The 22,791-nt window shown below is 37.3% G+C and overlaps 1 protein-coding gene across 2 annotated transcripts in view; it reads right to left on the bottom strand.

Moving 5' to 3' along the window:
• The window catches only part of ap3b1a (adaptor related protein complex 3 subunit beta 1a), an 88,564-nt gene that overhangs the window by 1,802 nt on the left and 63,971 nt on the right, over window positions 1-22,791 (bottom strand). For both annotated transcript variants that reach the window (XM_059357783.1, XM_059357784.1), the window contains exons 23-26: window positions 19,684-19,912; window positions 16,064-16,148; window positions 15,315-15,412; window positions 10,540-10,678 (exon numbers count right to left, since the gene is read on the bottom strand). In XM_059357783.1, the coding sequence (XP_059213766.1) occupies window positions 10,540-10,678; window positions 15,315-15,412; window positions 16,064-16,148; window positions 19,684-19,912 (551 nt within the window). The remainder of the gene's footprint in view (window positions 1-10,539; window positions 10,679-15,314; window positions 15,413-16,063; window positions 16,149-19,683; window positions 19,913-22,791) is intronic.

Here is a 22,791-nt window from a genome sequence, read left to right on the forward strand (position 1 = left end):
CACCTGACTGACTGAAACAAGCTGCACCTGCCTTCAAACAAGAGTCCTTGGCTTTCTGTTTTTACCCTTTTATTTGTCTTTTTATCTCTAACACTGTTTTGGATTGAGTTTTTATTACTATTTTATTCTATTTTATTTTATTGTTTTACTGTTTTTAGTATTTTATTGTTTTCATTGTTTTTATTTATACCTATTTGTGTATGATTTATTCTATTTTAATTATTATTATAAACTTTGACTTGACTTATCAGAGATCAGCAGCTTCACCGTGTGAAGGAAAGGATTTACAACACACACCTGAATCAGAAACACATCAGGTTCTCCAGTTTAACTCTTATATTTGACTCCATTCCATAGAAACCTGCATGGATACATCTGACCAGGGAGAAGTGAGACAATATTTTTAAAACTCATCTTAAAACCTATTTTTATTCCTTGGCTTTTGGCTTTTTCCTTGCTCTTGTTTTTAGTGTTTTATGGTTTGCTTTTATTTTAAATTGTCTTTTAAAAAGCAATGAATCTATGTATTTTAGTGTTTATTCCTGTTTTATTTATTTTATTGTCTCTTGTTCTGTTTGTTTATGTACAGCACTTTGTTGTGGCTGTTGTTGTTTTGAAGAGCTTTACAAATAAAGTTGAGTTGAGTTGAGAATATGTTTTGTTTGTCAGTTTTGGAGAAGCAACGATGGAAATAAGGATTAAAGTTGAGTTCTTAACAATGTGAATGATGTGCAGAATTATTTAAGAAGCTTAATTGCAAAAGCTGCACACTGATATAAGTAACAACACATAAATACACAATATCAAACCTATATGTGACCAATTAACAGACACATTTTGGACTTAAGTTTAGTTTGCTTCATGTGCTTATACACTGGAAAAGTGTGCTTAAAAACTGGAAAATGGTTAATTGAAAATGACAGAAAAGATTTGTGTTAAGTTATATTGCCTTTTCAAAATAAAAGAAAGGTTATAGACACACAAAGACATAACAGTCAATGCATTGATGACACTTTTAAAAATGCCGACTTAATGTTTAAATCCACCTATCAGGTAAATTTATGTTCAAAATGTACAAGAAAACAATAAAAATATAGAAGCGGTGCATTTCTATGACTATGGTTGAAATATCTTAAAATTAAATTACATGTTTAAAACAAATGATTATTACTGTGTATAATGGTAATGATAATGATGATATATAATATTAAATAATATTAAATAATATAATGATATCACTGTGTCATCAGTTTCACGGTATTTAAGAATAAAAACAAAGAAATGCACTTTATATTTTTCTAGCAGGAATAAAAAACAGCTCTTAATTTTGTAAAATGTATGCATGGAAAAAAAGTCTATATATATATTATATGTAGATATCATATGTATATAATTATATATGTTTTGTCTTTTATGAAATCAATCAATGCAATGCATCATCTTTTTGTTATTGAAAGATTTTTCCATTTAAAGTATCTGTAAACAGTTTTGATATTTAAAACAAATGTCACTTTTTTCTTTCAAAAAAGCACAAATCACATAAAACACCTGTCATCTGCCAATAGTTGACTGCTCCATCAATGAACAGTTATAACAAACATCTTTAAAAAAAGATTAATGTTTTAGTCCAGCCTCCCCGTTTAACTCACATTTCTCCCCCTGAACCCGTGAATGGCCCCGTTAGAGGCTCTGCAGCAGCTCACACCTTGTAATTACTCTGAATTAGTGTTTGAGACAAAGAAGGAAAATGATGTGACAGGAAATATAGCGAGCGCAGTAACAGACAGTCCATTATCCCGCTGACTAAAGAGCCATTAGGGCCGGGACACGCCCCCCAGCCAGTCACACACAGTTTTTATGGACTCTGGTGTCTGAGTGTGGGATCCTGTGGGCCCGTAAGGGGGCCGCCCCGGCCCACCGGCTCCCTCTGGACCATTCCTGCTCCCCTGTTTCCTTGGAGACAGTCCCTGCAGACTCGGGGGCCAATGTGGGCCCACATGGTCCCCATTGAGAGCGCTAACAAGAGGCAGACAGGGCTGTGACCCGGAGCGACCCTCTTTGAGGAGGACCGAGCCGCGCCCCCGGTCCCCCTGTAGCCTCACGTGGCTAACTCCCCGCCATCTGCCTCCATTTAGCACTACATCCACGCAACAAAGACCCCCCGTGGCAGCCCGCTTAGGCCTGACAAACAGCCCACAAAGAGCCCCACTTAGGCCTGACTAAAGCCTGTAAGAGCCCCCACAGGACCGCCTCTGGACAGGCGCTGTCAGAGCGGCGTGCCGCGAGGCGGGAGCTGCTAGCACGTCCACCAATTAGCACGCACACGTTAAAGACGCGAGGGGGGGGGGGGGACTGAGGGGGGCATGCATACACAATGAAAGGCTCAGAGAGCCAGTGTGTCTGGGGGGGGGGGTCTCTGGGGAGATGCTAAATTACCATCAACAGAGGAGAGGGAGTTTATCAGGATCTCTCAGGGACCAGAGAGTCCTCCTCACGCTTAATTAAAATATTAGCCACTTCAGCAGGAAACACCCGCCATTCAGGAAGAGGATTCATTTCCCTCAAACATACCAACCGCTCGGCTTCTTTAAATTATTCAGGGGTTGTATATCAATTAGGAAGGGAATGGTCATCCTCCATACTAATATGTGACCATTCACATCTGTAAAATAAAATATATATATATATATTTTATTTATTCACTATTTTCTTTTGACTTCACTTTATTGACGTGCGATGTGACTTTCATCCAGTGGTGGAGGAAGTAAACAGATTATTTACTTGAGTTAAAGTTGCAATAATACACAAGTGAAAGACCTGAATTAAAAACCTGGAAAATGAAATATTAAAGTATGCATCAGCAAAAGTACAGAGTACATTCTGCAGAAATATTTTACTACTGATTACTTTAATAGTTTTACTATTATAAATTATGTTTTTGGATTAATATTACTGCTGCATTTATGTTTAAGGATGTGTTAATTTTCACTACTTTATCTGTTGTTGGGTAGTTTAATGTACAGTAATGCATCATATATATAAAAGGCACTCCTAATCCTCCAGTTTATCATATTAAAAAACACCAAAAGTGGACAATTATGGTTTTCAATGGAGAGGAAGTCTATGAAAAATGGTAAAATAAGGAAGCTGCACAAATGTAGTGGAGGAAAAAAAGTGCAGTATTTGTTTCTGGGATGTAGTGGAGTTATATATAATATTATATATAATATACATATAATATTTCTGTATAATATTAGAGTAAATGTATTGAGATGTATACAGTGGCTTAAGCCAAGTTCAAAAACATGGCAGCCACAGGTGAAGATTGCAATTAACTTTCTTTATTTATAGAAGATAATTGTATTTATTTGATTTGGAATTTGTCTTAAACTGAAAATATGTTGTCTTGAATAGCACAACAATAACTTTTACAACAAAAAAGGGAAATATGCAATATGAAATATCTTTTACATAGATTATATGCTACAGTATCTCTGAAATAAAAAGGATTGTTTAATTCGATAGAAGAAAAGATAAGATAATTAAAATTTTGTAGATTTTTGTTTGGGAAACAAAGGAAATTTGTTCATTCATAATTTGAGAATATTTGAGAAAAATGTGAGAAAATTGATTCATAAACTCCGGTTTCAAATCATAAATTGTATTAAATCAAGAGTTGGAAGTATTTTTACATCCCTAATATCAATTTTTTTTTAAATGACTGCAGGAATTCAACATGGGTCCTCTGTTTGTTTTAGTTGGAACAGATTTTGACAAACAAAAACATTCTAATCCCCCACAAAAACAAAAAAATTCTATTCATGCAAAAAAAAAATATATTTTTAGTCTCCATTCATGGCAGAATGCTAAAAGACAAAGAGTAAACATAGCTGAGAACATCCGGTTCCTTCAGCCTCCTGGTGCTCCGACTGTCAGCAGCTTAAGGTGTCTATGTGGTCCCCGTGGCTTTGCTAATGGATTTAGGATATAAATCTATCATTTACTCAGCCAGTTAACACTACCCCGAGGCTGCTTCACCGTCTCAGGAGACGCTGCTGTGGGCCTTTGTTCATGTGTTGTAATAAGAGCCAGTGAAAGAAACAAGAGCGTGTTTTGATTGTGTTTGATTTCAGAGCCTGTTTGCTTTGAATATTCTCTCTTAGCCGTTAGCGCTTAGCGGTTAGCGTGCACGCTCGGGTGCAAAGGACCAGATCTACATCACATCCAACACAACATCAGTGCATTTTTAGGGGCTACGAGGGAAAGATTAAGGACAAGTGGGGCCTTAAACGGGTCATTGGTATTCTCCTGCACTCTTCACATACTGGGCTAAACACTGGATTAATTGCAGCGTATGGAAAGAAAAGCAAAGCATAACCCCTGGACTTAGAGCAGGCGGATTGGCATCGATCGGCAGGGCTGCGGCTAAGCATCACTCTCCAATTATCTGTGATTCTCCTCAGTGCAGAGAGGCTGCGTGTGCCATCTGCCTCCCTCCACCCGGCCACGGAAACACAAAGTGGGCTTCACCTTTACATTCACCCTCACGCAGAGAGGACGCAGGACACGAAGCATTCTGGGACCAAGAATGCAGGACTTAACCCGCAGCGTGCACACGGGCCCCTGCATCTAAAGTAGCATCAAACCGGCTCTTACTCTCTGGGAAAAAAAAGAGAAAGATTTGTGCATGTTTTCACAAAAATGTGAGAAAGCTGAGGCCAAACGTGCAGCTGGGTATTATTGTTCCATGCTGGTGTTTGGCCAGGTGGACAAAAAAGTAAAAGGAATCAAGAGATTTATCAATAATGATAATAATCTGTACCTGCAGCCCTAATTATTACACCACTTTTGTTTATCAAGGCTATTTTGTGATGTTGGAGGAGGTAGATGTCTTGTAAATAAAGCCTCAAATACAGCAAGAATATGATGAATGAAAGTAATGAAACACATAGAAAAGGAAGCTGTTTTCTAACGAACCAAAACTGGATGACTGGATTACTGTTACAGACCGCTCCAGCATCTAGTTGGCAGTTAAAAGATAAATCATAACTAGGGCTGCAAGTCATATATGTAAAGATTATTTTTTGCATTTATATAATAGTGAGAGTATATAGTAAAAAAAATGCTTTTTTGTATGTTATTTGTATCTATTTCTATGTCTTGCTTTGTCTGATCCTCACGGATATTCAGTTTATTTTAAAAGAAAAGTATGAAACCCAGAAAATATTCACATTCAGAAGCTGAAAGCGGGAAATTTTTGCTTTTAAAATGAATCAAATCGTTTACTTATTAGCAAAACTGTTGCAGATGAACTTTATGTCGATTGAGCAATCAAATAAATAATCTATAAAAAATATATCTTCATATGAATTTGAAGGCAAAGGGACAAGATTCTGGTACCCAAAGCATCCAAATCTTGTTTCCATTGGTAGTCTGAGTTTTCTCTCTGGGGAAAAAGAAAAAGATCTGTGCATGTTTTCACAAAAATGTGAGAAAGCTGAGGCCAAACGTGCGGTGGCTGGGTATTATTGTTCCATGCTGGTGTTTTTGGCCAGGTGGACAAGTGGAGGAGTGTCCTTCAGCTGAGTGGTCAGTGAGGCCAGACCAGACCAGAGCTGAACACAGACTCAGACCAGGCAGATGGCCAGAGCTATTAGCCCCAATTAAGAGCAGGAACCCTCCACATCTCCAGAGCTGGGCCATACGGACTGACTGCAGCGCTGCTCTCAGAGGGCAGAGACGCAGACGGACGGGAACAAGGAGAGGACAAACAACCTGCAGAGGCCAGAGCAGAACTAACCACCTTCAGCTCAGCTAAATGTAAATGTTGGATCTTCATTCCCCACATAGCTGCAACACTCTGAAGATAGATCATAAGCCTGCTGACGCATCTATAACAAAGACACCAGGCGTTTAATTAGTCAGGTTATAAATGATGCTCAATTAGATTTTAAACAGGAACAAGAATTCAACTTCAGTGTTGAAAATTCAGTGTTTCGAGAAACATAATTTAATTATATCCAAGTGTAAAGTAAAGAGAAAGCATAGCTTATAAATCAAGGGGTTCAGTTTGTTTTTTTTATTTGAAAATTAGGCTCTAACCAGAGGGATTGGCAATGCATGCAAAATTCGATCAAATTTGCTTTCAAACGGACTGAAAAATAGAGCACATTTATTCTATTCCGCCTGTTTAGACATAAACAAGAACAGCGTTTTCTACATTTGCTTTCCTGCTTGATTTATTGCCATCCTCCTTTCCAGCAATCAATTTCTGTGTTTCAGTGGCATCCCCCCCTCCGCTCGGCCTCCACGCCTGTTTGTGAAAAGCAGTGCTGCTCCCTGCTGATAAACAGGAGGAGTGCAGGGAGCAGAGGAGGAGGAGGAGAGGAGGAGGAGAGGAGGAGGTGCTGCTTTGTTAAACAGAACCTGTGTTAACTCCAATACTGCGATCTATCACACAGAGAGCTGAGGTCAGGCTGAAGCTCAGCCGTTATGTGAACTGGATCATTCTGAGGATTCATATTGAAATCCTTTCCATTTTTTCTACGTTAAAGACAAACTCTCCCTCCTCCGAGGGCAGAGACTCCTTTCTCCGGGGAGATCAGAGGAGGAGAAGAGGAGGAGGTCACCTCACACGTCACATTTAATGCCAGGTGACCTCCACAATCAGCTCTCAGCGGTGGATCCGCTCAGATCGATCACTCTGATCGCCGCCTGTTATTCAAAGTATGCACACACACACCAGTGTGACTGAAATTACCAACATGATTAGTCGACGGGCAGAAATTTAATCAACAACAACTAATAGTGTCAGTCATTCATCAAGCTAACATGCAAGGTTTCCAGCTCCTCGGTTTTGTATGATTGTAATTGTGATATTTTGGTGGTTTTTCGACTGGAAGATGTCATATTTGACTCAGGGGAACCTGTGATGGACATTTCTATAATATTTCTGACATTAAATGTAAAAAAGAATCAAGAGATTTATCAATAATGATAATAATCTGTACCTGCAGCCCTAATTATTACACCACTTTTGTTTATCAAGGCTATTTTGGGATGTAGATGTCTTGTAAATAAAGTATATGATGAATGAAAGTAATGAAACACATAGAAAAGGAAGCTGTTTTCTAACTGACCAGAACTGGATGACTGAATGACTGTTACAGACCGCTCCAGCATCTAGTTGGCAGTTAAAAGATAAATCATAACTAGGGCTGCAAGTCATATATGTAAAGATTATTTTTTGCATTTATATAATAGTGAGAGTATAAAAAAATGCTTTTTTGTATGTTATTTGTATCTATTTGTATCTTATTTTTATGTCTTGCTTTGTCTGATCCTCACAGATATTCAGTTTATTGTAAAAGAAAAGTATGAAACCCAGAAAATATTCACATTCAGAAGCTGAAAGCGGGAAATTTTTGCTTTTAAAATGAATCAAATCGTTTACTTATTAGCAAAACTGTTGCAGATTAACTTCATGTCGATTGACCAATCAAATGATCTATAAAAAATATATCTTCATATGAATCTGAAGGCAAAGGGAAAAGATTTTGGTATCCAAAGCATCCAAATCTTGTTTCCATTTGTAGTCTGAGTTTTATAAACCAAACACATTAGAGGCAGAATACAATCCTGGAATCTATCTGCTATTATATGCTGATGATTAGGCTTTTTTTATTGGCGTTTTCAAAAAATATCTTCATTCAAAGGCAGATCAGTTTACAGAGATTAGCCAAAAGTCATCTGGACCTTAAATACCACAGAAGAAGATTCCTATCAAACTGAGGCTTGATTGATGAGACTATATTGTCCCAGCAATAATAAGTTTAAGACCAATTTTATGCCTATGATTTAATAATAATAATAATAATATAACAGGATTATAATGCAGGTACACCCTTTCAAAGAGCAATGAACTTTTAAATCTTAAGAATATTCACACATGTGAAAAGAATATTGAAATATCCTCAATAAATCAAAGAGGAGAGCAAAATTGATAAACAATAACTGGTCAACAGAAGAGGGAGTCTCAGCTCAGATATCTGTTATTAAGGTTTCTGCTGGTTATAATCACACCCCAGAAATATTCCCTGCCCCAAGATGCTAAAACTGATAGCTGCAGGTTTCGGAGATTGCAAATCGAATAATAGTTGCAGCTCTAATCACAACAAATCAGTTCATTAAGTGGACATGTGCATAAATTAACAGCGTTGGCGATTTGGCAAACTTCTCAACAACAAACCTGTCTGTTACATCTGAAGCGACCAGGACTGAGGATTATTTTTAGCAAGGAACTTCCATCATGTTCAATAAATGGAGCTGAAGGACAGCCTGGAGGAGCCGGCCATCACTGGACCCACAATCAGGAAGAGAGTGTCTTCATTATTTAAAGACTGCGGGGCAACAATGGCAGCCTGTCTTCCTCTTTAGGCGTAGCAGAAGAAGAGAGAGATTGATAGCATGGAGTGGTTTGAGCTATTGGTTATTCTGAATGAAGTATGGCTTATTGGCTGAGGCCTCTCCCACTGCTCACATTGATTTCCTCTCACTCTTCCAGCGCTCGGTGCCCTTGTGCTACTGTCTCACTCTTATTCTTTCACTTCCTCACTGTCCCTTCCTCATCCACTGTCTCCTCTAGGTTTCCTTAAAACAAAGAGAATTCATCATGCAAAGACAAAGAGATGAGACATGTCTGCACACAGAGAGAGAGAGAGAGGATGAAAGGATGGACAGAGGAGGGATGGAGCGAGAGACAAAGAGGAAGTGAAAGCGAGACAGCGCTGTGGAGGGAGAGACAGATGGGAGGGTGCAGAGATGAAGTGAAAGAGAGACAGAGCAGGAAACAGAGGGAGAGAGGGAGGTGTAATTATCTATCAGGTGTTCGGGTGTGCGTGACAGAGGAGGAAGCTCATTAGCACACTCTGTGTACACCAATTACACAGCCAGGCTTCTCAGGGCATTCCCCTGGTAGGCTGGCAGTCTGAGAGGCTGCAGGACTCACAGACACTATCATACCTGCACAACATCACCATAAAACACTATCAGAACCAGTTTATCACTCACAGACACTAGGATACCTGCAGAACACACAGACACTATCATACCTGCACAACATCACCATAAAACACTATCAGAACGGCTACATCCACATAAAACACTACTACAACCAGTAGATTCTTTAACATCTACCTACAACACAACTACAACCAGTAGATTCATTTCATCACTCTCAGACAGAGCAAACACAACACAACTAGATCATTTCAGTGGGAGATTCTCTGCATTTACTAGTTTCTTCTTGTTTGCTGCACAAATATCACATTATTATTTGGTTCAATTTGTTCCCAAACTACTAAACCTACCATGCATTCCTGCAGTAAACACATTCTGTCCATGTTTCCATCCGTTTAGGACATTTTAGGATCATGCTGTTGCATGTCAATCTTTTTAAATTGTGCCGCATTCTCTTGTGTTATAATTACCTTCACCAAGAAACGTATGACTGAGGCTTGATTGATGGGACTATATTGTTCCAGCAATAATAAGTTTAAGACCAATTTTATGCCACTGATATAATAATAATAATATAACAGGATTATAATGCAGATACACCCTTTCAAAGAGCAATGGACTTTTAAATATTTTATTTTTATTTTTTTAATGTATATTTTTGGGCTTTTTCATGCCTTTAATTGACAGGATAGCTGAAGAGAGACAGGAAACAGGGGGCAGAGAGAGGGGAATGACATGCAGTAAAGGGCCGTCCGATGCGGGACTCGAACCGGGGCCAGCTGCAGCGAGGACTGTAGCCTCTACACATGGGGCGCCTGCGTAACCCACTACGCTACCGACCACCCCGGACTTTTAAATCTTAAGAATATTCACACATGAATGTGAAAAGAATATTGAAATATCCTCAATAAATCAAAGAAGAGAGCAAAAATGATGTTTACTTCCTGTTCATTGGGCTTAGGCGCTGTGAAAACATGGTTGTAGATATTATTATTATTATTATAACAGTCGGTAAAACCTGCTGTTTGTTTAATAATGCATGATGTTTTACAAACAAAACAAAGCAGTATAGGAAACACAACGGAGATATCGAGGTCAGACACAATGATAATGCTGGTGTCCAGATATCATACGATGAGTACATGGTGGTGGGATTATGGTATTATGGTATTATGGTATTATGGTATTGATGGTATTATTGTGACAGGTAGCAGGGTAAAGCATGGGCCAAGGAAGAACCACTTCAATACTGGAGCCAATCCCAATAACAGACTGGATGCACAGATCATTTTTCCCTTTCATTACCATTAAATCAGAGGGCATTTGTGCTGCGTTCATGTGGTGTCGGAATAATCAGGAAAAATAACTTCCAGACTGGAAAAACTCACAACTCCCCATCAGTTAGCTGCTAGCTTCAGTTCACCGTTTAGCTGCCTATTTCTGCAGTGTATCTGTAGGCATAAAAGAGTTTCCTGAGCTGTAAAGAGATCAGCAGTAACAGGTGACAGGTGGAGGACTCACCTGTGGAAGCTGCTCTGGCTGGAGGACACCTCTCCCAGGTTAGCAACAGACAGGACCTGCTGGCTGACGGCCTGCCTGGAGCTGTTGGCTGTTGCCATGGTGACGGTGGCTGAGGTCTCATTCATGCCCAGCAGTTTACCTGACAGGACCAAAATATTCAGCCATCAGACAAGGAACAACAACAAATGTATGTTTTCATGCAGTTTAAAGTGAGACTAACTATGTGGTAGTAATGTATGACGGACGAAGAATGACACAAGTAGAAATAAATAAATAATGAAATAATATACGCAGAAACGAAAAAGAAATATATAAAAAATAAATGGAAATTCTATTTTTTATATTGATTTAGGTTTTTATTTACTTATTTCTTTCTTCATTTATTTCTACATTTTTCATGTATTTTGTTTGTTATTTCTACTTTTTTTTACATTTTCACATGCCTTGATCTATTTATAAATGTATTTATTATGTTTTCATTGCTACATTTATTTATTTTTCTAAATTTAAGAATTTTGTCACTTAACAATATCAGAATTTAAATAGAATAAATAATTGTTTAAATAAATATAAAAACTAAAAAATATATAAAATAAATGTAGAAATACACGTGTAAATAAATAAATAAATGAATGAACAAATAAATAAATAGATCAATAAATAAATACATGAATTAATGTAAAAAATAAAATAATAATTTATATATATATAAGTGCGTAAGCGTGCACACTACACTGTTTAATTAAAACAAAGCATTGCGATTATATATATATATATATATATATATACACACACACACACATACACACACAAATTATTATTTTATTTTTACATTAATTCATGTATTTATTTATTCATTCATTTCTACTTTCTCCCTTCATAGTAATGTTCCCATAATTACCACTCCACAGTCAAGTGTTATTTGTATAAAGTGTCCATTAACCTGCTGCATACAGAGTATTTTGGGAACCTGTTTTCAGACTGACATAGATGGGACAACAACAGAAAAATAGATTTTAATGGCAACTAAAATGGGTAAAGCTAAACAATAAGAGTGCCTTCTTTATAAATGCAAATAGAGTTATATAAAAAATACTCTCATTTGAAGGCAAAGGGCCAGTTCATGTGCACTTAGTAATGAGCAAGGATTTGAGAGAAAGAATGGAGATAAATGTGCACAAGTTAGGGAGAAATAAAAGAGGTCTTAAAGGCAAATATAATGAAAAACCTGTAAACTGAAAGAATTAATTCACTTCACTCAATTGGTATAAAGCAGCAATTTGCCAGAGAGGAAAAAGGTCCAAGCAACGCAAGTAGTTCTGAGTGCAAGGTGTATTCAGCAGAGCTCCAAACACAGAGAATGAAGATTAATTAAGGCAGCAGCAGCATTAAGCAGCCACTTAACAGCTCACTGATGGCTCAGATATGAGTCGCTCTCAGCTCTACAGGTGTGTGTGTGTGTGTGTGTGTGTGTAATACCATTAAGTGCTTCATAAGAGGCAAGCATTTTCCCTTAATGACAAGGGTGAGGAAATGTTTATTAGAAGCAGCCTACAATTTAATTTTATAAACATAATTTATGAATATTACATACGATAGAAAACTCTCTAATTTAAAGAATTAAAGCACATTTTCACCGTGACATACGAACGGTTGCTTTCAGCTCTATAAAATGTATTTAAGATTCATCTTAAAGAATTAAATCACCTTTAAAGAGTATTTTTAATACTGTTAACATCCTGTTTATATTATGTATAATGATTAAAAAATATATAGATCTAATCTCTTTATCATTCAGGCTACATTCATTACAGTCTGACTGCTGCCATAAATACATGTTAGTGAGCTGAATGTTGTTTTAGACCCAACAAAACTGGTTACTCCTGGTTTTCTTTTTAAAGAAAGTAGTGGTAACGCTTTATAATAAGGTCCTTAATAACCATTAATTAACAAGTAATAAGGCATTGTTCTCGCTTTAGATCAGGTAGTTGCAAAAAGCATAGTCAACTTATAGTTAACTTATAATAGATGAGCAATAAAGTATATTTTAATATCAATAAGCAAACAAAATAAGATTAATAAAGGCATGGCAAAGACATAATGGGTGGGTTATGGGTGTTTGTAATGCCATTATTAACACTTATATAAGCTTATAAACACACAATAATGTTAATAAGCATCTTGTAAGGACTTACAAGGGCCTTATTACTTGTTAATTAATGGTTATTACAAGGACCTTAATATAAAGCGTTACCTAAGTATTTAATGCATCTTTCAGACATTCTTCATGTCTTATGTAGAAATCCACTAACTTGGTGCTAAATGTAACAAAACGATACTAAATCACCAGCTTTTTATCTCTAAAATACAAAGTTTGTTTTTTATTATTGTTCTTCTCCTTTCAAAGGACAGTTCACCCCAATATCAGAAATACATATTTTCCCCTTCGATGGTGCTCAAAGTGCCAGAAAAGCATATTTGAAAAACTTGAAATCAATCATCATCATCAGCTGATGTCTTCAACAATCAGCAACTCACAATAAACCAATCTGGATTAATAAACAGCTCTACAGGTAAGATCATTTGTTTTATTTACTTTGACGTAAACTGTCCCTTTAATAATAATATTGTTAATTTGTGAAAAGATTAAGGTCACTTATGCAAATATAAAATATAATTCCTTGAATTAAGAACAATCTGTCTTTTATAAACAACAAAACAGCAAAGGAATTAATTATTGTGTCACTCATAAAAAACAAACAAACAAACAAAAATATAACATTAGAGCAGAAAACAGTAAGTTAAAGGGACTTCTGAGCAGCTTTGTTTGGGTTCTGTCTGATGCTCACAGCTTGCTGATCATTTCATGACACCAAATCAGCAAAGTGTTCCTTTAACTTTTAACATTAACAAACAATATTATACAATGTTGCTTCTTCTGAAACATTTTTCAAGCCTGGAAACCAGTCAAACCTGCTGATCTCCTGGTTTATTTCTGAGGTGTTTATCTCATAAGGCGGTCTGAAAGGAAGTCTGACATCCAGCAGAACTTACCAGGTTCATAAACTCTGATCAAACTGTCAAAACTAGTCAGTGCTGTCAGGACTCAGTGTTGTCAGAAAGGACTGAGCTCTTCACTCAGCGCTACATCACAAACTTTTTGAACAAACTGATTGATTGTAGGTTTCTTTAGAGGCATTCTGGTTATATTATATATATATATATATATATATATATATATATATATATATATATATATATATATATATATATATATATATATATATATATATATATATATATTATATTATATTAGGGCTCGTTGGAAATAAACAATGAACTAAGAGCTTTCAAACTAAAATGCATTTGTGAATTAGTCTGATGATGCCAGGATAACATTTTCCACCATATGGCCATGTTAATATGAGGTAAAAGCAACTAGTCAGAACATTTCATGTGCATCTAAGACAGGGGTCTCAAACTCTGGCCCACGGGCCAAATTTGGCCCTCTCTCTGAAATGAGCTGTGGTTGGAAAAGTCTTTGAGATGGGGTAGATTTTCTAAACCCCTAAAATTGGGTCAAGAGGAGGTGAAGATGGCTAGTTTTCTCACTATAGACCAATTATATGCACACAAAGATATATAATCTACAAAAAAGACTACTTTCTAACATGACTTTTTCTTTATTTTATTGTCGAAATGCTGTCTTGATGTTTTACTTGTCACTCGGGGATAAGCAAGTATAAAAAATGTATATGTAAATGTATAAAATAGTAATGTAATGTATCAAAATTAAGGCTTTTATTAGCACCTTTTTCGGTTTTGGCAGCCCAGCGCAAAACACGACATGTTCAAAAAAATATTCCTCTGATTAAAGTGTTCCTGGTATTTAAGACTTCTGATTCCTTCTGCAACCAACATGTGTGATGCAGAAGTAACATGTTCTTATAAGACAGGGGTGTCAAACTCCACCCCCAGTGTAATTTTATTTGGCCCGCGAGTCAATACCAAATAATTATCTTATTATTGTACTATAAAAGCTGACCCGCCGGTATTATACGGCGCATTTACCGCTAATACTACAAATCCCACAATGCCGTGCTGTTGTTTTGGCGCGTCAATCAGGACAGGACCCAGAAACGCTCCTCTGTGACAGTCGTCATAGCAACCTCAAGCTAGAGCTGTCTCCCAGCTACCCCTTCCCAAAAATGGAGAAAAGAAAGGCAGAATTTATTAACCTGTTGAAAAAGTTTATTTTGATATTTAAATCAGAAGGATGCAAATAGAAAAGAGGCATACGATTTTTATTTATTTTTTATTTAATAAATTAATGACATTGATGTGTTTTTTATTTGAAATTTGATTTTGCATGTCTGCACTATTTAGTTATATATTGTATGTTTATAAGCGTTGCTGGTTCCATATTTAATGTTAAAGCAAAACATGTTTGGTATATATTAAAAGGTTTATTTGTTCAATGTTGGCCCGCGATTTTATTCAAGTTTTACATTTTGGCCCATTGTGTATTTGAGTTTGACACCCCTGATCTAAGACATTGAATTAGCAGAACACCAATTCAAGTTTGTATTTATGGATCTTCAATGTGCTGTTTAACTTAAAGCAGGAGTGGCAAGGCAAGTTTTTTTATATAGCACAATTCGGACACAGGGACATTCAAAGTGCTTTACAGGGGCAAGATTAAAATACATAAAACACATTAGAAGACATTTAAAAGCAAATTTTTTTTTAAAAAAGGAGTGTTTGATGTCCCCCACCTTGCTCCTTGCTGAAGTCCTGCTCCGTCATGCTGCTGGGCATCAGCAGCTCTCCCACCGCCGGCTGGATGGACACGCTGAACTGGTCCTCCTTAGTGCTGCAGGGACCACAACAACAATGGTTACTGATTCAAACAAAGTAGGAATCTTGAGTTGCAGACGATGTTCCTCCTGCTGCTGGTTCTAATCATAGACTGTATAAAATGGTTCTAATCCATCTTCCTCATGGAGGAGGATGATGATGTGCTATAGTCTGCATGTTTTGTGTGTTTGTGCGTGTTCCTGCTCTGTTTGTGTATTAAATGTTTCTCCTCTGATTGCCTTGCTAACCGTGCTCTGTGAATGGCATTTTGGGCCTGATTGATTCCCCCATCCTGAACAGATTTTCTGATAAGGTTATTGATCAGCTGAGCAGCGGTGCCGATGGCATTCAGCAGGTTGATTTGAGCCGGGGCTGATTACTGGAGGAATAATTGTTATCCCAGTGAACCCCGATCAATCGAGGCTGATGTCTCACCTGGGAGCGCTGCCACAGGAGTGGGTCCGAAAATGAGAATTAGCAAAGAACAAATGAGAGAGGAACAAGGTAAGAGGATGCAAATGAAGGTAAGAGACAGAGACACGTGAGGGAGATGTGATGATGGATCTGGAGAGCAGCAGCAGAGAAAAAGGAGGTGAAAAAGATGTAAGGTCTGAGAGGGAAGGGGAATAAAAGGCTGGTGTGATGTGAGGATGACAGGTTGTCTTACCACAACTGGAAGTTGGCTGCTTGTGTCGAGTCGCTGAAGTCAATACCCATGGAAACCGTCACAGAGGCCTCTGGCTCCAGACGCTCTGAGGAGAAAAAAAGGAAGAGTGAGTGACAAGGGCACAGTGTGCAACATGGGGAAGGATGGAGCAGAGGGAGGAGGAGGAGGAGGAGGAGGAGGTGCAGCAGAGTGGAACAGACAGGCATCCACACCACTTGTGTTTTCTACTTCACAAAGCAAGGCCACCGTGTGAGAGAAATCTATCCTTCAATCTCCCCCCCTCCTCACACCTCTAGCCTCGGGGAGAGAGGAGAAAAAACAGATGAAGGACTCGCATATCTCCACAACAACAGGCCTGTCAGAGAGAGAGCAGCATCAGGAGAGACGAGGAGACGGAGGCAGACGGAGACGCAGAGTTAAGGAAAGACAAAAAATGCTGAAGAGAGAGTGGACAGCTGAAAGAGAGAGGAGCAGGATGAGGAGGAGGAGGAGGAGAGAGAGAGAAACATCCTCCAGCTCCTCCAGTCTGCCTGTTTCTCTCCGTGGAGCAGAGCTGGTTTACTCTAGAACTCTTCCCAGACTCCAGAGGAAACGCTCTGAAACAGAGTCATCATGGACTCACTCCATCCAGCTTCACCTGGACTCCAACACCTTTACTAGCTTATACTGACTGTGTACTTATTGTATACTTATTGTATACTTATTGTGTTCTTATTGTATACTGACTGTGTACTTATTGTATACTGACTGTGTTCAGTAACTCCCTTTGTGTTAATCATCATATCACATTTTCACTTGACAATATTATTGCGTTATCTAAAGAATATGTAAGAAATAATAACATTAATCAGTCATGTGTGTCTTTAACTTTGTTTACTGTGTTTTTGTCTAATTTTTGGCAAATTAAATGCACTTAAAATAAGAGTGTGAGGAGGTGGAGAGAGGAGAAGGAGCTCCAGTATCTGGGGGTCTTGTTCAGCAGTGAGGGAGGAACGGAGCGTGAGATGGACAGGCGGTTTGGTGCAGCGTCAGCAGCACTCCCAGCCAGAGAGAGACAGTTAGCCTAGCTTAGCATAAAGACTGGAAACAGGAGGGAAAGTTAACCTGGCTCAAAAGGTCACAAAAATCCACCTACTAGCACCTGCAAAGCTTAATAATTAAGACGTTATATATATGAATTATTAGAAAATGGTGATTTTACAGTTTTGTACAGTAGGTCAAAGTTTACACACTGACTACCGGCTTTAAATAGTGACGGATGCATTATATAGACTGTAAAAACATATGTGCATTCATAGTCCTTTATAGGGAACTCATTGAAATACTTTAACAGTGTTAGTGGAAGATATTACAAGACTTTTGTGACTTTTTTCAAAATTTTTCATTTTTATGTTAGAAGTCAAGGTCAATAAAGTTATTATTATTATTATGATATTAACATTCTGATTGGTAAGATATTGTGTCTGTGACGTTGCTGATCGTCTTGGTGAATTCATGTGGTTCTACAACCCATTTTGGAAGTTATAAAATATGGTTCTTGGTTATTAAAAGTTTGAATTAGTCTCCAACTTTAGATCTGTTGATGTGACAGCCCTCGTGTGCACTTTCAGTTTTAAAATCCATCTGCGCACATTTAAATATCTCAGAATTGTTACTTTTAAGCACAAAATAAATTCCCACACAGGCTCATCCACTAACCTGAGGCTTTGTTTACAACCTGCATGCTCTGGTTTCCTGCTTTGCTGGACTTTATGCAATGTCACTGTGTTCCCACATCCCAGCAATTAATTTTGGTGAGTAAAAGATAATTATTACAGATAGGAATGACAGCACAACAAAATCAAACCCATGCTGTAATAAAGTGATATTGTCCTTTACACTACATAAACTCACAAAGCCACTTGGTGTTTTATTTTGGTGCATAAAGTATTAAAGGCAGAGGACATGCCAGAAACTAATTGTCACAAATTAGTTAACAAGAAAGATATAAATGATTAAGGCAGGATGTTGGTGGACACAAACAGTGAGCAAATAACAAATACTATTTCATTTAAAACTGGTTAATTAAAGCTTTATAAACACTTCACAGCAGTGGAATCTAATGCACATTTTAAAGGCAAGGAGCAATATTAAATACAAACCCTGTCTCCTATTATTATCCTTTAACCAATGCACACAAAACAGCATTACATTTAAGCTTTGTCTGTATTCATCCTCTGCAACTTCTCCAACTCCACCAGCAGCTCACAGTAGCTCAATCGATCCAAATTACCCACTGTTTGGCTGCTTGAGTTCCTTCAATGCCCAATCAATCCCTGCAATTGACAGTTTTAACGTGCTCCACCGCACACCGCGCCTGTGTGTGTGTGTGTGTGTGTGTGTGTGTGTGTGTGTGTGTGTGTGCATGAAAAAAAAAACATCTTGAGGGAGCACTCTTCACTCTTATAATACACCAAGTGCAGCAATCATACGACGGTGTGACAAGAAATATGGAGATGGTGCATGTTTGTTTGGTGCTGATCGATACTAATGAACAGGGATTAGCTGGAGTCATATTGGCTGTTTTCAGGTTGGGGGGAATGGGATAGGGCTATTTGCTGAAACAGGCTTCAAATGACCATTTAATGTCCGTCTGAGGAAACAGCGTTAGTGAAGGTAGAGCTGCAGAAAGAACAGGTTGTAATAAATGTGTATGTTTACATTATAGAGGGGTAAAAACAACTGTGATATCTTAAATCTGCCAGTTAAAGTTGACTGCAAGTTTAATAATCTTCGGCCAATAGAATTATAATAAAAAGAAGAAAAAAGATTTCATAGATGCTCTAAGGCAGTAGTTCTCAACCTTTTTGAGTTGCGACCCCCAATTTAACATGCATGTTGTCTGCGACCCCCACTCACTGAACACAATCTCACAGTTCAGATCAGACAAACTCAGTTGATACGACGAATTTTGGACAAATGTTCACAATGTTGCACATTTGCAACATTTAAAATTCTTTATTGAGCATGATAGTGTTTTGAAAGTAAAAAAAAAAGATTCAAAATCACATTTTATGTTGGACTAAAGGACTAAAAAAAAGACACAAAATGACCAAAAAAAGACACAAAATGACAAAAAAAGACACCAAAAGAGACAAAATGACTTAAAAAAGACACAAAATGACTTACAAAGACATGAAAAGAATTCAAAAATGGACAAAATAGCCCAAGACTCCATAGAGTTAAGTTGTTAACCCATTTCTTGTTCCCTGAAAAAGGCCTACTTGTATAATTCTGAAATGTACATTATTTTCCAGTTTTGGTTAAGCTTACCTTTTTTTATTTACCTCTGGCAGTTCACCACTTACCTTTGGACCCTTTCAAGCTGTTCATTTGACTTGAACTGCTTGAATTTCAATAAAAAACTGGAAAAATTGGGGTGTTCTAAAACTTTTGACCGGTAGTGTATATATATATACATATACTCGCTTGTTTGTATTGGTGCCACGTCTGAGGCAATGTTTGCTGTTTTTGTGTGTTTTGACCGGTAGTGTATGTATATATATATATATATATATATATATATGGGGCCAATGTGTTGTACATGTTTCCAGGTGAGAAACATGGAGGTCCCTACTCACCGATGGTGTTGAAGCAGTGGATGTGGAGGCCTGCGGGGCTCCGGTCTCCTATGTGGACCTCCTCCAGGCTGTGGTCGGAGCTGTTGGTCAGGATGAGCTGCACTGACACCATGCTGGGCTGGTACAGACAGGGCTGCCGGGGGAAATGGTACTTGGCCGCCAGACCTTTACCCGTCATGTGGTGAAGCAGCTCGTAGGTTTTCACAGGGCCGAAGGATGGAGTGGTGACCTGGAGGGACAAATAAAAGACAGGATTAAAACCTCAACAACTAATGATTCTGAGTGGGATTCTGTGCAAATTAACAATTCTGATTACCACGTCAAACTTTTTTATGATCAGAGAAATAAACTGTAGTGTGGACCAAGGTTATTATAGTTAACGAAAACTAACGAAATAACAAAAACTAGAAGTGAAAAAACATTTTCGTTAACTGAAATAAAATGAAAAATGAGAGTTTTTGAAAAAACGATAACTGAAACTGTATTGTGGGGTTACAAAACTAACTAAAACTAACTAAAATTATAGTGAAAATGTCCTTAGTTGTCATCTTTGTCAACTTTTTTCATAATTAAACCTTTCTGGTTGATATGAAATCTATTTCATCTATCTGGTTTTATGACTTAATAACCTTATTGGGGCTGAGATGGATCAGACAAAGGAAATAAAATAAACATTTATTGTGACCTTATTGAATCTGGACCCAACAAATACCCCATTACACAACAACTACAACTAATTAAAAAAACCTCAAATTTACAAAAAAAAAGTGACAAATTTACAAGAAAAAAGTGACGAATTAATGAGAAAAAAGTGACGAATTTATGAGAAAAAAATGACTGATTTACAAGAAAAAAGCGACAAATTTACGCAAAAAAAGTGACGAATTTACAAGAAAAAAGCGACAAATTTACGCAAAAAAAGTGACAAATTTACAGGAATTTCTTTTCAAATTTACAAGAAAAATGTGAAAAATGTAAAGAAAAAAAGTGACAAATTTACAAGAAAAAATTGACAAACTTTATTGTGACCCTATTGAATCTGGCACCCAACAAATACCCCATTACAAAAAAACTAAAACTAACACTCAAACTAATAAAAACTAAACTACAACTAAAGATTTTCTCAAAAATAAAAACGAATTAAAACTAGCAAACTCACTCTAAAAATGAATTAAAACTAACTGAATTTGAAAACAAAAAATCACAACAAAATTAAAACTAAAACTAATGAAAAATCCAAAACTATTATAACCTTGGTGTGGACCGGATTTATCTAGGAACAGCTGAGCACCAAGGTTATCATAGTTTTGGATTTTTCATTAGTTTTAGTTTTAATTTTGTTGTGATTTTTTGTTTTCAAATTCAGTTCGTTTTAGTTAGTTTTTAGAGTGAATTTTCTAGTTTTAGTTTAGTTTTTATTTTTTGAAAATGCTTAGTTTTAGTTTAGTTTTTATTAGTTTTAGTGTTAGTTTTAGTTTTTTTGTAATGGGCTATGTGTTGGGTGCAAGATTCAAAGAGGTCATAATAAATGTTTCCTTTATTTCCTTTGGTTTATCATCTCAGCCCCAATAAGGTTATTAACTCTTACAGTTCTGGGTGTTTTGTATTTTGGTTCTAGTGTAAACATCCCAGTCTCAGTAAACATATTCACCATGTGTTGCATGTTCAAATAAATACACTGAAAATGAAAATGTAAAAGTTGACAAAAACGAAAACTAAGGACATTTCCACTATAATTTTAGTTAGTTTTAGTTAGTTTTGTAACCACACAATACAGTTTCAGTTAGTTATCGTTTTTTTAAAAACTCTAGTTTTTATTTTTATTTCAGTTAACGAAAATGTTTTTTCAATTCTAGTTTTCCTTATTTCGTTAGTTTTCGTTAACTATAATAACCTTGGGGTGGAGCGGATTTATCTAAGAACAGCTGACTGTTGCACACTGCTGGAAACAAAAAAAACAAAAAAAAAAACAGGCTGAGAACGGAAGATGAGGAAATCAGTAGATGCAGAAGATTGGCCCAGAAGCTGCAGATATCGAGGGACGCCTTGTGCATTACAGAGCAAATGCATCCACACAAGAGGACAGATTAATAAGAAGACTCTCCGCTCTTTTCATCACCTATATTCATGCAATTCATGGTGTCCAATCAGCAGGCAGAGAGCAGCTCTTCTGAGTGGAGTGGGACCAATAACTCCCCGCCCGCCAACCCTCCCTTCATTAACTCTGTAGGGTAAAGAGGAGCCCATTTAAGAAATGTCCTCAATCAGCCCAGTTAGATGGAAATGGGCCGGATGCTCGGTCAGACCAAGCTGAATAAAAACAACCTCTAATGAATAGAAACACAAGTGCCTGCATGGGCCAAAGCAGCCGCTCGCAGGCCTTTTTAAAAGGGCTTTTACCTTTTCAGAGGCAGGAAATTACATTACCTTTGAGAGGTATGGCAAAGAAAGGAGGTGGAGGAGGTGGAGGTGGATTCTTTCTGCTAAAAATTAACATCTTGTTCGTTATTGTTCTCACTCCACGATGGCAATTGTCACCTCTCGTCAGAAAGAGAAGGGAACAACATGTTGCACTGTCAAACATGGAAACATCACATCAACCCCGCAAAGTAATAAAAAACATCACAAAAAAGAATGACAACTTTGAGTAGTTTCTTCAAGTCACAGAGGTCTGTCTGCATCAAGTGACAGCACTAATTAGTGTGAGAGCTCAGGACAAACAAAGCCTTTCACACCCTCTAAACACTTAGCAGATAAACGCTTTCACACGCTGATACACAGGCAACACTGGTGACATTCAGTCTGAAAAATAATATTTACCGCCTCAAAGTGATACAAAAAAAAAGAAATAGCAAATCTCAAAGTTGTAAGAGTCACAAAGAGTGACAAAAATAGTGAGAAATATCATGCAGCATGATCTGGAAAAACAAAAGCAATCCTATAAATGACAGATTTAAAGGATAAAGTGAAGTGTGTGAACTAATTAAAGGTAATTGACGATGACTGATAATATGATATAAAGAAACTGAGTGGAAACATGTTCTCGCCTGGTGTCAGGGTATATTGTGTGGTTGAAGCTGGATGTGGTGGCAGCGTTAGACTCTGAGG

The sequence above is a fragment of the Centropristis striata genome, chromosome 19, assembly GCF_030273125.1.
Source record: "Centropristis striata isolate RG_2023a ecotype Rhode Island chromosome 19, C.striata_1.0, whole genome shotgun sequence".
In the NCBI taxonomy this organism is placed as follows: domain Eukaryota; kingdom Metazoa; phylum Chordata; class Actinopteri; order Perciformes; family Serranidae; genus Centropristis; species Centropristis striata.